General features: G+C 35.6%; 1 protein-coding gene across 1 annotated transcript; it reads right to left on the bottom strand.

Moving 5' to 3' along the window:
• Positions 1–14,836: 14,836 nt before the first annotated feature.
• On the bottom strand, positions 14,837–15,250 carry LOC127802210 (auxin-responsive protein SAUR64-like). Its single transcript, XM_052337920.1, has one exon. It carries the CDS (start codon positions 15,248–15,250, stop codon positions 14,837–14,839), a length of 414 nt encoding a protein of 137 aa, XP_052193880.1.
• Positions 15,251–15,613: the final 363 nt, after the last annotated feature.

Raw genomic sequence — 15,613 nt, forward strand, 5'->3', positions numbered from 1 at the left:
ATGGGGATGATTTCAGATGAACAGAATGCTACTTCTGTGTCCAACTGAAGTTAATCGAAGTGTGTTATATCCTTACATATGTACACACAACATAGAAGCTTGTACCTCTCCAGTAAATGGACTTCCCTTGTAAGTGGAGCCATGTAAAGACAAGCATATGCCAAAAAGCTAATGTAGCTTTCCTGGTTATGCAGCCATATATAGAGCAGTCGTACTGCAGTTACATTGGGATAAGTTCCTTAATGATAAGATAGTATTTAGAATTTGAATTTGGTTCAAAAAGGAGGATGATTTCAGATGGAAGATGTAACGCCCCACTTTTTCAAATACACAATGATATCAAATATAAGCTAACATCACCTACGGGCGTTATGAAAACCCTTACCAACGGAAACATTGGATCGAACCTGCAAGCTTAACCGAAGCTAAATAAAGGGGTTTCCACTAGATTCTTTTATATGTACAGGAAACGCATACTACTTTTAATAAACCCAAAAGACACAACTCACTACTTGTAGTTATAACTGCAACACATGCCCAAGCTAGCAAATAAACCCTAATCGTGGCAATTTCCCCATACAACATTTGAAGTGCACCAATTGAGATATTATACCAACACAACCCATGCATTTAATACAAGCTCTAGCATCCTAGTTGCTATTACAATACATCACTTGGTTTATAAAGGTACATAATGAAATAAAGGCCAAAGCTAGCTGAGAAACCCAAAGCTAGCCAAGTACCATCTTTCTGCCCTGGCTCGAACTAGAACTTGGAACACCTAGCACTTCTATTAAATTTGGGATGTTGAATGTTCTAGGGGTATGAAACACCTAAGTTAGACAATTACATCTAAGTGAGTGACTCAAAAAAGGAAAGTACATGCGTGCAAATGCAATAATGCCATTATGAAATCCACCCCTGTGGTAGCAATGCCAGGGTGTTGCAATCACCCCCGCGGTCATCATAGTCACCCCTTGGCTCACCGTAAGAGCATGAGTTCTTCCATGATGGCCCAACAACTAGCCACAGTCACCAACACAAACATGATATATGACAAAGCAGAAGGAATATGCATAATCAAAGGAAAATATGACATGTAAGCCACAAAGGCATGATATGCAAGCAACATCCACACACAGATGAAGCAACAAATGCTCAAGGTGTCACAAAACATGCAGGAATCACTCACCTTGATCGTTTCCCTTCGATAGCACGGTTTACAGCCTGATTTCGAGCACTAGGGGCTGTTTCTGCAGAAATCACGGATTTCAATAAACCAAACCTTAAATATTTTTATATAGAGTTGTAGGTAATTAAAACAGGAGAACAACAGTAAAAGTTTCAGGCCAAACGGAGGCCGGACGCGCCTTCACGAGCCCCCGGAAGGTTGGCCACGCACCACCTCCTCACTTGTTACGGATTCTGCAACATAAAATTAAAAATGCTATAACTTGCTTATTTTTGCTCCTATTCGCTCTCTGTTTGAACCTACGGACTCCTCTTTTCATGCTCTACAACCCTATGGAAAGAAATTCGACTTACCTCTTTGATTTTATCACTGTTTTTTCTGCTTTCTGACCAGGTATCTCTATCCTTCCTTCTTTGCTTTTTCTTTGAATTTCTTGCACTTGTTTTCTTTCTCACACTTTAGCTTCACGTGGCCTCTCCTCCTCCCCTTTATATAGCCTCTCAAATCCCAAATCTTCAAGATATCTCTTAGCCCCTAAGTTACTTCATTTTCTACCCTAGCAATCATTACCATCTTTGATTTTTTCCTTCTTTGATTCTATCTTTCAAAGCAAGTCTCCATTTCTTCCAATCCTAAGCCTCCAAATACACCCTCACGTGGCTTTAGGATAAGCACTATTATCTTCTTCTTTTGCAATCCAATCCTAGTCTTCCAAGTTATGTCATCTTAGACTTTTAGGGTAAAATCAATCATTACAACCATTCTTCCTTGAGACTTTAGGGTAAATCCAATCCTATCTCTCCAACTCATGTCTTCTAGGATAAGGAATCATTATTGAAATTATTCCCTTTATTACGTTAATACCCTGAATCAAAATACCATCCATTTTGCTACTATAATTTTCATTACAACATCCAAGCTTTATATCAAATTCTAGGGTATTACAGAAGACCTCCTTGCACTTTTGGAAAGGGACAAAATTCATCCTAGTGGTGTAAGATTTGGAGTTACTGCTATTTTCCATGTACAATACATGTTTCCTGATGCCATTAGGACTCATATTGGTAATGGAGAAATTATAGTTTGATTATTTATAGAGTTGAGCTCAGATGTGCGGACTAAAATGGAATAATGTTTTCAAATATCTAAACTATGCATGTCCTCTATCTTGGAAACTTGTGTTGGTCTCAGTAAATATAACTATCTGTAGAAAAATGTATTACAAGAAATATAGACAGTTAGGAAAAATATAGAGACCGTTTTCCTTTATTATATAGTTATTTATTTTCTAAGTGGTAGTTTTCTTTGTGTATAATTACCTCTATATGAGCAGTTATCATTTGTGTATAAATGTGTCCAACCCGAAATAATAAAGTGAGAAGTTTAAAAGTTCAAACTTCTTCATGGTATCAGAGCAGTGAGACAGAGAGGGAGAGAGAGAGCTCGAAGAAGATGGTCATAGAACGGAGCCACGACCATAGGTCGACCATTGCCCATCTCCTTTATCTTCATCTGGTATCATCGTAGCCACAACCACAACCGTCTCTCTAGTCCTGCAAAAAAGAAGAGACACATTAAATCAAATCCTAATTAGCCTTTGAGGGGTTGTTGGTCATATCTCCAGAGGAACTGAAGGATGATGCTAGAAAAATAATTTACTGTCAATGAAGACACAGCAAGTCAGAGTAAATGCATTATCCACAAGACGACACAAGAAATCAGGCATGTCGCAAAGGAGAAGTATTGCGACACTAAAGACGTAGCATAGATGTTGTCAAGGAGACCTCTCAAACATCTAATATTGTAGTCGTCCAACTAAAATATTGATGGCAATTCAACATGTTCAAAGTGATCTAAATAGACAGACACTTCATAAAAAGAAAAATTAAGGTGGATTTCCTACATACCAAGGATCTATTGAGACTACTCATTGAAGACTCAGTTTAAAAATGTGAAGATCCAACATAGGCTTCCTTAATATTTACAGCCTAGTTTGAGGGGGTATGTAAAAAAACATGTACTAGAAATATAGATAGTTAGGCGGTTAGGCAAAATGTAGAGGTAATTTTCTATTCATTATACAATTATTTATTTCTTACGTGGTTGTTTTTTCTGTGTAACTGCCTCCATATGAGTAGTTATCATTTGTGTATAATGTGTCCAATTCAACTAAAAAAGTGAGAAGTTTAAAAGTTCATACTTCTTCACTATCATATGTTAAGTTAAACATTACTAAAGGAACAAAAACCAAGATGCAGAATTGCTTGTTTGAAATTTTATTAATTCTATCAAACGAGGAGTTTCTGCTTTCAGAAGGACAAAAAGTGATGATGATTCTTAGAAGGCTAAAATTATATTCTTGAGCCGGATGAAAGCAATGCAATTGTGTCATATACGTACACACACACACACTTGTAACTGCCAAGTTCATGAACTTTTCTTCTAATTGGCGTCATGTAAAAGACAAGTATGCTTAGTTTGAAATGCAGCTTTTGTTGTATATGCTGCTATGTGAAAAAGCCATGTACATAGTTATACTAGATATTGTAGTTAATATTTTATTAAAAATAAGGAAATCAAAGAGTATATTAGGTCCCATCCTTGTTACTGAATGGTCATAATTCTGGTAGCAGCTGAAATATAACAAGTTTCACAACGATAATTGCTATGGATGCTGAAAATCTCTCTGATTTTTATATGGTTATGTATGCTCAACACCAGACATCCAATCCTAGTATTGTACGACCTGAATTTGCTGACAATTTCCATGTGACAGATTTTGTGTTTCCTGATGCATTTAGGAATCATGTTACGAGTTCTAAGTTTTTCAATATCGACAGGCTTAGGCTTCGAAATGATTCCTCTATTTGTTACGACCAAAATTTTCATAAAATATTAGAATTTTTAATTTACTTGGAAATTGTCACCACAATTATATTGACCATCCATAAGGAACAGAGATATTGACCTCTAAGAGAACTTCAGATGGTTTGTGCACTGTTAGCCCTTTTCCTTCTTTTTTTTTTTTATTTATCTTTTTTCTGTTCAGCCATCTACATAGTGGGATTGAGTCTTGACGTATTGTTATTCTATTTCGTGCTCATTTCCACAAATTTCATAATTCACTGATCTTTTACCCCATAAATATTTCTGGTTTCATTATGTTGGTTTCCTATTCTTCTAGATAGTCTTAATTTTACTTCAACTAAATTATCTACCATTGATTTCCTGCTTCCTTCTGATAGGTTGTTAAGATGGGATGTGACAGATCAGTTTGTGATCCAATGTAGGTATACGAACAAATTAATCTTTTCTTTTTCGTTCAAAGGAAGATGACTGACTAGAGTAGGTTTTTTAATCTATGCCTGTTGTCACTGAAGAAGCCAAAGCAGTCAATTCTGTTGTGGATAATCTCTTAGTCCTCTAAATGGTTTTTGTCAGCAAAAAATGGAAAAAAGTTTCCATCTAAAATGCGATTCACCCATCTCGTGGCAGTGAAACTCGTCGTTAGATATCTTGAAGAGCGCTCTGAAAACAGTATTTTCATGATACAGCAGTGGTATTTCTAGACCTTTTTTTTTTTTTTTATCACTATTGTAGATAACAAAATGGCTTTTAGTAGCCAGAAAAATATTTTATGCACGTGTCCGCAGTCTCACTGCTGTTGAATACTACTGGCAGAGCACTTATTTTCTTCCCCACAGAAGCAACCTTCCCCTCCTTCCACCTTCTAGCCATTCTAGTGAGCTCCTTTTGGCTGATCATGTTTTCCTACTGTGTGGTAGGCATTTCTAGACACTTTTGATCTCTAGCGTAGACAAGAAAAAAATGGCCAATATTAGCCATTACAAATTTTCTACAATTTTTTGAATTCACTTTGTTGTTAAATCTTTGCCAAGAAGTTCTTTTCCTCTCAACAGAAGTCACCTTCTCACTTCCTGACACTGCCATGCGCTTGTGGGCTGATAGCTATTCAACTCTGTCTCTAGGAGTTTATGCTTCAGAAGGAGAAAAGGTGCTGATGCTTCTTGGAAGACGATAATGGTAATCTAGAGTGCATAGAAGGCAATGCAAGTGTGTCACACACACACACACACATGTACATAATATAAACACAACATTTTACACACACGCTTGTAACTTTCACATTAATGAACCTTTCTTTACTTGGAGTCATGTAAAGTCGAGCATGCATAGTAGTACAAGCAGCTTTCGTTGTATATGAGAATATATAAAGAGAAGCCATGTACTTAGCTATACCACATTTTACAGTTAGTTAACATTTCAAATACAGGAAAAACAAGGAATATAATAATTTCTGGTAGCAACTGAAATGTCAGAAGTCTCACAGTAATAATTTCTTTGTATGCTGAAGATCCCTTTGAATTTTTGTATCCTCATGCTAAAGCCCCTTTTTAGTTCTGTTGAGACTTTAGAGAAAAAAAAAATATCTTAGTGTTGTATGATCGCTGATAATTTCCGCATGAATGAATATGTGTTTACTGATGCCATTAGGAATATGGTCAGAATTAACTGATATCTAAGTTTGTAAATCCCCAACGGCTCAAGCTTGGGACTGATTCTTTTTTTTTTTTTTTCTCTTTATGTGCCAATGCTTTGTTTGTTGTGGTCAACCTCTTAAGATTTTGATATTGAATATCAGAATTTTAAATTTACTTGGAAATTGTCACTTCTATTATATCAGGACAACTGATGTGAAATAGTGATACCTCTAAGAGCACTTCAGAGGGTTAGACACCACCTGTCCAGCAATCATTTGGCCACAACAAATTTCACAGTTCACTAATTAAGTTTTCTTGTTTTTTTTCTTTTTTTTTTTTTCTGTCTAGAATTAATTCTTGAATTATTTTCACTGCCAAGTAAATTATCTTGGTATTCAATTTTAGTTTGCCTCTCAGTTAAGATGAGAGTAAGACATTAGCCTGTGATCAAATATACATATATCAAGAAGTTAATAGTTTAGTATCAAAGGAAAAAACTAACTTTTGCTGACCCTTTTGTACTTTGTTAAGCCATTAGGGACAAATCGTAATAATGTTGTACTGTCAGAAATTGCTGATAATTTCCATATGAAAGAATTTCTCAATTCCATGCTTTGAAATGATTCTTTTTTATCCCACTTCCATTCCAATGCATTCTTAGTTGCGGTCAATTGGTAGGATTTGAAGTAATAGCGGACATCTCTTGTCCTCTTCTGCTGAGTGACTTGGAGACAAATTTGGCAGAGTCAGCAAAGCTACCAGCTAAACCTATGAATTTTGAAATTAAATGTCAGAATTTTTAATTTACTTGGAAACTGTCACCACTATGATATCAGGACAACTCATAAGAATTAGAGATATTGACATCTAAGGGAACTTTGGACGGTTGGGCAACATTAGCCTTTTTTTTTTCCCCTCTACAATCATTTTGTCACCACAAATTTAGTAGATCACTGATCTACTCCATAAATTTGCTGGGTTTGTATTGTTCTATGTAGCCTTAAACTTACTTCAGCTAAATTATCTGTGCTTGCTTTTCAATAAGTTGAGATGGGATATGAAAAGTCAATCTGTGATCAAATGGTTGTATGCCAACAAATTAATCTTTTATTTTCATTTAGAATGAAGATGATTGACGGCAGTCAATCCCTTACTCTATGCCCATTGTCAATGAAGATGCCAAGACAGTTGGTTCTGTTGCTGATAATCTTTTAGTCCTTTAAATGGCTTTTGTGGACAATATCAAGGTTGCCATCATAAGAGCTTGCATGACATTTCTTGTGCTACTTGATGTCAGTTTTTCTATGGTTGAATTGCTAACCATCATCTGATCTAAAAGTTTAAGTTATTAGATAAAGAGTTAATTTTATCTTTTATACTATTATTTTACTCTCAACACCACCCTCTTATATGTGGTCAGGCTTCATTGATAACTAATCCAACCATGTGCAACAATCTAAATATTGAGTTGGCAGTAAGATTTAAACTTAGGATCTTTGTTTGCTTAAATACAATGTTGAATTGTTAACTACCATCTGATCTAAAAGGTAAAGTTGTTAGCTAAAAGGTTAACTTTATCTTTTATACTATTATTTTACTCTCAACACATACAATTATTTGTGACCATCCAATTGATGAAAATTCAGGGCATAAGTATGAGTTTCTAAGTGAAAATCATCATTAACAGAGAAGACCTTGGGCTGCATTGAACATGAATACATGATCTGCAATGCTAATATTTCGGTTTCTTCACCTAAAAAAGGATCAAAATGGATATGTACTGGTTGTACACATTCAGTAGAAATTATTAAAACTGAATCCTATTTTTTTTTTTTTTTTCGTTCATAAACAAGAAAGAGGGCAGATTTTTATTGGATAAGAGATGAAAGGAGATTTGGCTCTTGGAAGACTGAAATGCCATATCTATGCTTGATATGAATTAATTGAAGTGGACTAGTTGTACGTTCGATGTCCAGTGCACAGCTTCAATGCATTTAATTTCCATGAAATTAGATATTTGCTTTCCTTGTCATTATCTAAGGGTGTTCTCCCCTTCCAGAATTAATTCTGCAAATGTTTTCACTATTTAGTGAATTATCTAGGTATCCAGTTCTTGTTTGACTCTTTCCAGTTAAGACTGGAGTTAGATATCAGCCTGTGATCAAATGTACATATACCACGGGGATTGTTGGGTGTCTGCAAAGTTTAAACGCAATTTCAACATGACAATAAATTGGACAGGAATGCAATCATGTGTAGACTAGCATGAGGATCTGTTGAATATTGATTCAAAGTTGCTGATTTAGTGGGTTGATTGGGTCAAAATTCTGTTTACTGATTTAGTGGATTGATTGGGTCAAAATTCTGATTTAGTGGGTTTAGATAATTTCGTTTTTTTAAATTTAAGTTTAACAATAAATTCTATTTTCTTGTTATTTAGTTGACATGTATTACCTATTTAAAGGCATGATAATATGAATAAAAATAATGAGGTTACAGCATTTCACATTCATATTTTTTTTCAGCTTTTGTTCGTTAACTTCATAGCTACCAATGTCTCTAAAATTCTAACAGTGGTATCAGAGCATTCAATGATCTTAAAGGGCCTGTGAAAGAGAACCCATCAACGCCTTCTTTATTTCTATGGCTTTCACCAACACATCATTTCTTTCACCACCAGTTTTTTATGGAGAAAATTATCAAGTATGGGTTGTCAAAACGAAAGCTCATTTGAGATGTCTCAGTTTATGGAAGTGGGTCGAAAGTGAAAGGGAGATACATCCGCTTGGAAACAATCCTACGCTCAATCAAATCAAAGCTCATGAAGAAGTAGAAGCTAAAGCTCCGAGGGCTTTATCTCAAATACACGCTGCTGTCTTCGAATCAATTTTCTCAAGAATCATGGCGTGTGAAATGGCTAAGGAAGCATGGGATGTATTGAAAGAGCTATATCAAGGGAATGCTAGAACGAAGAGAATACAAGTGTTGAATCTCAAAAGAAATTTTGAGATTCTTAGAATGAATGAAAATGATACAATCCAAGAGTTCTCTGAAAAACTAATGACGGTGGTAAATAAAATCAGACTTATGGGAGAAGAGCTACCTGACAGCAGGATCGTAGAGAAAGTCTTGATAAGCCTACTTGAGAGGTTTGAGACAAAAATCTCCTCCTTTGAAGATTCAAGGGACATTAGCCAAATTACATTTGCAGAATTAATCGGAGCCTTGCAAGTTCAGGAGCAAAGAAGGATTATGAGAAATGAAGAAAGTGAAAAGATAGTGGAGGGAGCTTATCTTGCCAAGAGTTCATCGTCAAAGAAGAAAGGAAAAATTCTAGAATGTGACCATTGCAAAAAACTTGGTCATGAAGAGAAAGATTGTTGGCACAAGGGGAAGCCTCAATGCTTCCAGTGTAAAAGATCTGGGCATTTGAAAAAGGATTGCAGATTTAACTTGAAAGAACAAGCAAGTAGAGTGAAGGCGATTGAAGGGGCAATTGAAGAGGAAATGCTCTTTTAGTTGGTGAGAAGTGCACCAAGAAGAATTTTTTGGAGAGAAGTGCTCCATGAAACTGAATTGTTTTTTTTTTTTTTCAACATTTGAAGGAAATGATGATTGTGATGAGAAGTGCATCAAGAAGTGAAGAGAAGTGCTTCACAATTGGGAAGAAATTTGGAGAGAAGTGCTCCATAAAAAGTTGAAGTTTTGCAACTTTGAATCAAGGAGGAATGGTGAATATTGATTCAAAGTTGCTGATTTAGTGGGTTGATTGGGTCAAAATTCTGTTTACTGATTTAGTGGGTTAAGATAATTTCGTTTTTTTAAATTTAAGTCCATCAATAAATTCTATTTTCTTGTTATTCAGTTGACATGTATTGCCTATTTAAAGGCATGATGATATGAATAAAAATAATGAGGTTACAACATTTCACATTCATATTTTTTTTCAACTTTTGTTCGTTAACTTCATAGCTACCAATGTCTCTAAAATTCCAACAGCATCTATAAATTCCTTACTCTGCTGGATTATCTTAATTACTATTCTCAACGGACAGTTTATCCACAACTTAATTACACAGGAGGTATCTTATGTATGTGGATTGTTGCTAGAATCAAGAATATACATGCATTTTGTTTCAGTAGCCACAAACTGGCAGTTGTTGGCTGCTTGCTTCTTGATGGGAAGAAAGTGATAAACAGAAACTTGTATTGATGGAAAGGAGCAAAGCTTCCTCTAGATCTTTACTTATATCCCGTTGTATGAGTGAGGCAACATACATTATGAAGACTGCATCGCATGACAATGTGATTGGCCCATCTCTTGGCAATCCAAACTCATCTTCAGATAGCTTGAGGAGAGCTGTGAAAATTTTATTTTCAAGATGTTGTAGTGGCATTTGTAGATGCTTTTGATTACTAGTGTAGATAACAAAATGGCCTTTATCTGCCACCAAACATTTTCTGCTAGTGTCAGCAGTCACGCTGTTGTTGAATACTGGCAGAGCACTTCTTTTTGTACCCAAGGAAGCAACTTTCTCCCACTTTCTAGGCATTGTAACACCCCGCTTCTCGGGAGCGTTACGTAACGTAAGATTCCGGGGATATAATTTTTTTTTCCAAATAAACAACAGAAATCCAACACAAACACCTTTCCCCGAAGATCCCGTTACACCTTCTCAGTATATCAATTATGAACTATCAATAAACTAAGACAGGTTCACCAATTCAAATGCGGAAGCCAGATCGAAACCTTAACAGGTCATAACCGAAAACCACTTTATTTATAATATAAAGTTGCACCAACGTTTACATGACGTTTTCAAAATAAACAACATAACTAAAAGGACATAATATAAAACATCCTCTATCGCCGTCATCCCTTGTCAATTCCTTTTCCTTTCGCACCGCTGCCTTCACCTGGAACGTTTGAATATTCCAGGGACATAGTCTAAATTAGATGCTGAATCATCTAAGTGAGAGTTTTAAATCACATTTTTCATGAATGAATGCAAGACATGAAATAAACCAATACACCCAATAAGCCCTAGCCCAAGAGAATCCCCAACGCTTAACCCTACCACGGGAAAAGAGCAATATCTCTAAAAGCTATGTCACCATACCGACTCGACGACACGACGCGATTCTAGCTTAAATGGGGCTGCCAATGCATCTCACCAGAATACGTTCCCACCTTAAGCATCCAGGAACCACCATACAATCCCAACTCCAAAATTTCACATGGACCACCTAGTCATCCTAGTGCAACTTCCCTAGCCAAACGGCCTGGCACGAAAATCAATGCGGCTATCCTGACATGCTCACCAGTATCAGATACCCCTATTATTCCGTCACGCCCTTAGAGAATTACGGCTACACTATCCAGACAACATCCTAGGCTGACATCCCACATGAACAACACTGTATGGACCACCTAGTCGTCCTAGTGCAACTTCCCTGACCAAACGGCCTAGCACGGAAACTAAGGTGGCTATCCTGACATACACACTAGCATCGGATACCCTTATTATTCCGTCACGCCCTTGGAGAATTATGGCTACACTATCCAGACAACATCCGAGGCTGACATTCCATACGTACACACAAAACTCAAGACAATGCCATATTTCACAATTCAATGCATCATATAAACAACATTTTATAAAATGCAATGCACCAGTTCAAAACGTTTAGGGATGAACCTCCCTCATAAAAACCAACCGTCACCGGTTACTATTTCAATGCACAAAACCATTTTGTATGAAATCACACACATGTTCAGATAGAACAAGTACAATAAATCAAGTTTTGGGGGCGAACACTCACAACTTAAAACCAAGTTTTCAGGTAGAACACTCACCTTGAACGAAACTCAGAACACTTTGAATCTTGTGCCCAATCTCAATTTTCGTGCAACTCTTCAAGTCTTTTAACCAAACCACCTCCTTACACGTCCTCACGTGCTGCCTAAGTGCTCTGCGCGTGTGATGCTTTGCGTATGCTTAAAAAGCCTTCTATCTACTAAACCCGAAGCACTCTTGTCTAGCACGAACTTCTCACAATTTCGAATGAGAAACCTTTGATTATGAACCCCTATTTATAGGTTTTGGAAACTTAGCCACCAAGAAACATATATTCTGCAATCATTTCAAATCTTCAAAATCTTTTACAATCATTTCAAATCTTCTAAAGATCTTCTACAATCATTGTAAATCTTCCAAAATATTCTATAATCATTACCAAATCTTCTAAGATTCTGTAATCATTCTAAATCTTCTAAAATATTATATAATCATTATCAAATATTCTAAGATATTCTGCAATCATTCTAAATCTTCCAAGATATTATATAATCATTATCAAATATTCTAAGATTTTATGTAATCATTGTTATCCAAATCAAATCTTATTCAAATCAAATCTTTATCCAAATCAAATCATATCCAACAAAATCTTATCAAATCTTATCCTTAAAGTCATCATGAGCCTTCATCTTATCTTTAACGTTATTTATGAGACTTTTCCTGAATTTCTCAAATGCCCATAGTAAAAAGGTTTCAAGAATTACACTTTAGCCCGAACTTTTGGGTAATTGCACTTTGACCCTTTTCAACATGGTCCCCGGACTAATTTTTAATTGCATTTTAAGTTCCTGAAAAATGGACTAATTACGCTAATGCCCCTAATTTTTAGGTAAATTACTCTTTTACCCGAATATCAAAAATTACAAATTTGCCCCTAGCTCAGAAATTAAACTTTTATTTCCAAACATCCATAATCCCTTAAAACATCCTATTTTCTCAACTATTTGAATCTAAAAATCTCGAGTATTACATCCCTTACGATCATTCAGTTTTCTCAACCTGATAGATAGTTGTACCGAAAACTGTTTCCGATCCCATTTCTTTCATCACCAAAAATCATAACTCAAATTACTCGTCAATACTATACGATTTTTCTTGGCTATCTAGGGTCCGGGGTACTCCCTTCGTCTAATTCGGCAATTACTTAACTAAATTCTCAAACTAATTTTCAGTTCTTTAAACTTACTTGACACTTTGCAACATGGGGTATTACAGGCATTGTGGTGAGCTTCTTTGATCTGATCATTTTTTTTTCTACCGTGTATATTTGGAAAGTAAGGTTTCTGAAAGCAAACAGGTGATGATGATTCTCAAAATGTAAGAAGATATTGTTTGAAAGAAATGCCAGTTTATCATATATTTATAGGCCAAAGCATGCACTCATAAGGCTTGTAACTTTCCAGTTAATAACTTTTCAGTTACCTGGAATCATGTAAAACAAGACATAGCTTTGTAATTAATGTAACTTTTGTTGTATATGAAATTTATATAAAGACAAAACTGTGTGCTTAGTAATATTGGATTCAGCGGTTAGTTAATTGAGGATGGCAGAGACAGGATATATAGTATCTTGGCAGCAATTACACTTTCCAATAATTTTAGTAGTTGCTGACAAACCAGTCGGTGTCTCAAGATGATACTTGCATAGTTGCATTTGATGCTGAAGATCCATTTGATTTTCTGGAAGGTTATATATGAGCAAGACCTATGTATTTGCTAGGAGAAAATCTTCCCAGTGTCATACAGGTTGGGTTGTCGATATTTCCCACATGAAAGGCTAGTGGATGCTGATTCCAGGAGGACCTACTGTAATGAAACAAAGTTCTTTGATTCCTGCAGTCTCATTGTTTGAAACTTATACTAGATCTTCAATGCCTATGCCTTTTGTTTTTAAGCCATATAATAGTATCGCACTGAAAGTGGCACTTGTGGACACTTCTGGTCACTGGTATAGATTTTTTTTTTTTTTTGAAAAAAAGAAGCTTTTATTGGTCATTACAAATTTCCTACAATTTTCTGAATTCACTTTGTTGTCAAATCTTTGCCAAGAAATTCTAATCTTCTCAACAGAAGCCACCTTCTCCCACTTCCTTGACATTGTCACAACCTTCATTTGGGCTCATCATGATTTTCTACTTTGTCTGTAAGAGTTTATACTTTAGAAGGAGAAACGATGGTGATGCTTCTTAGAAAACTAAAATGGTAATCTCGACTGTGTAGAAGGCAATGCAAGTGTATATAAAATATATATATATATATATATAAACACATATTTTCACACACTTGTAACCTTCACATTAATGAACCTTTCTTCTACTTAGAGTCACATAAATACAAGTATGCTTAGTAGCAAAAGAAGCTGCTTTTGTTGTATATGAGACCATATAAAGACAAGCCATGTGCTTAGCTATACTATATTCTCTAGTCAACATTTTAAAGACAAGGACAAGAAGGACGATATAGATCTCATCCTTGTTGAATATAATAATTAGTAAACATAATTTTGGTAGCAATTGAAATGTTAAAAGTCTTGTGATGATAATTTCTTTGGACAGTGAAGATTCCTTTGAATTTTTGAATGTTTATGCTAAAGTCCTTATTTTCACTTTTGTTAAGACTTTAGAAATAAATCATCCTGATTTTGTACGGTCAAAATTTACTAATAATTTTCATGTGAAAGAATGTTTTTCAGTACATACAGGCTGAAACTTCGAAATGATTGCTATTTTTTTTCTCCGTTTTTGCTAATGCTTTGTTTAGTTGGGGTCAAGCCCTAAAATTTTCATATTAAATGTCAGAATTTTTAATTTACTTGAAAATTGTCACCTCTATGATGTTAGGACAACTTGTAAGAAAAAGTGATTTTGACCTCTGAAAACACTTTAGAGGGTTAGGCACCATTAGCCTTTTTTTTTTTTTTTTCTTTTTTTCCTTCACTGTGAGCGATCATTTCGTCACCACAGTTAATTCTGCAGTTATTTTCACTACCAGGTAAGTTATCTTGGTTTCCAAATCTAGTTTGCCCATACCAGCCTGTGATGAAATGTACATATAGCAAGAAATTAGCGGTTTAGCATCCAAGGGAAAGACTCAATTTTGCTGAAAACCTGGAAAGTAAAAACTCAATTTCGCCAAGACAATAAATTGGATGCGAAGGAAAGCCTGAGTAGCATATACTATTCTTAATGTACAGTTCATGCACAACTTGATTACATGGGATGTATATATTTTCTGTGTGCGGATTGTTGCTGGAATCCATAATACGCGTGCATATGATTTCATTAGCCATAAACTAACAGTTGTTGGCTGCTTGCTTCTTGATGGAAACACACTGACGAGCAGAAACTTGCATTGATGGAAAGAAGCAATGCTTCCTCTAGTTCTCTACTTAGACCCCTTTGGATGAGCGATGCAATATACTTTATGAAGACCGCATCGCATGGCAATATGATTGGTCCATCTCTTGGCAGTCCAAACTCATCTTCTGATATCTTGAGGAGCTCTAGAAAAATTTTATTTTCGAGATACAATACTGGAATTTCTAGACGCTTTTGATCACTAGTGTAGATAACAAAATGGCCTTTATTAGGCATCAAAAATCTTTTGCAAGTGTCAGCAGTCTCATTGTTGTCCAATACTGTCAGAGCACTTCTTTTCTTCCCCATGGAAGCAACCTTCTCCCACTTTCTAGCCATCGTAGTGAGCTTCTTTGGGCTGATCATGTTTCCAACTGTGTGTCTTTAGGAATTTAAGGTTTCTGAAATCGAATAGGTAGTGGTGATTCTCAAAGACTAACAGGGTATCGTTTGAAAGAAGTGCAAGTGGAGCATGTATTTATAGACAAACACACGCTCACAAGGCTTCCACTTAGTGAGCTTTCTAGTTACCAGAATCATGTAAAACAAGGCACATGCTTTGTACTTGATGTAACTTTTGTTGTATATATGAAGCTTATATATTGAGACAAACTGTGTTTAGTTATACTAGATTCAGTAGTTACTTTTTAACATGTTAAAGATGACAGATGCAGATAATTTACTATATTCCATCCTTGCCTA

The sequence above is a fragment of the Diospyros lotus genome, chromosome 5 (genome assembly GCF_014633365.1).
Source record: "Diospyros lotus cultivar Yz01 chromosome 5, ASM1463336v1, whole genome shotgun sequence".
Classification (NCBI taxonomy): Eukaryota; Viridiplantae; Streptophyta; class Magnoliopsida; order Ericales; family Ebenaceae; genus Diospyros; species Diospyros lotus.

Excerpts from the sequence above, each read along its gene's own strand:
- LOC127802210 (XM_052337920.1), bottom strand. The coding sequence starts at position 15,250 with ATGGCTAGAAAGTGGGAGAAGGTTGCTTCCATGGGGAAGAAAAGAAGT.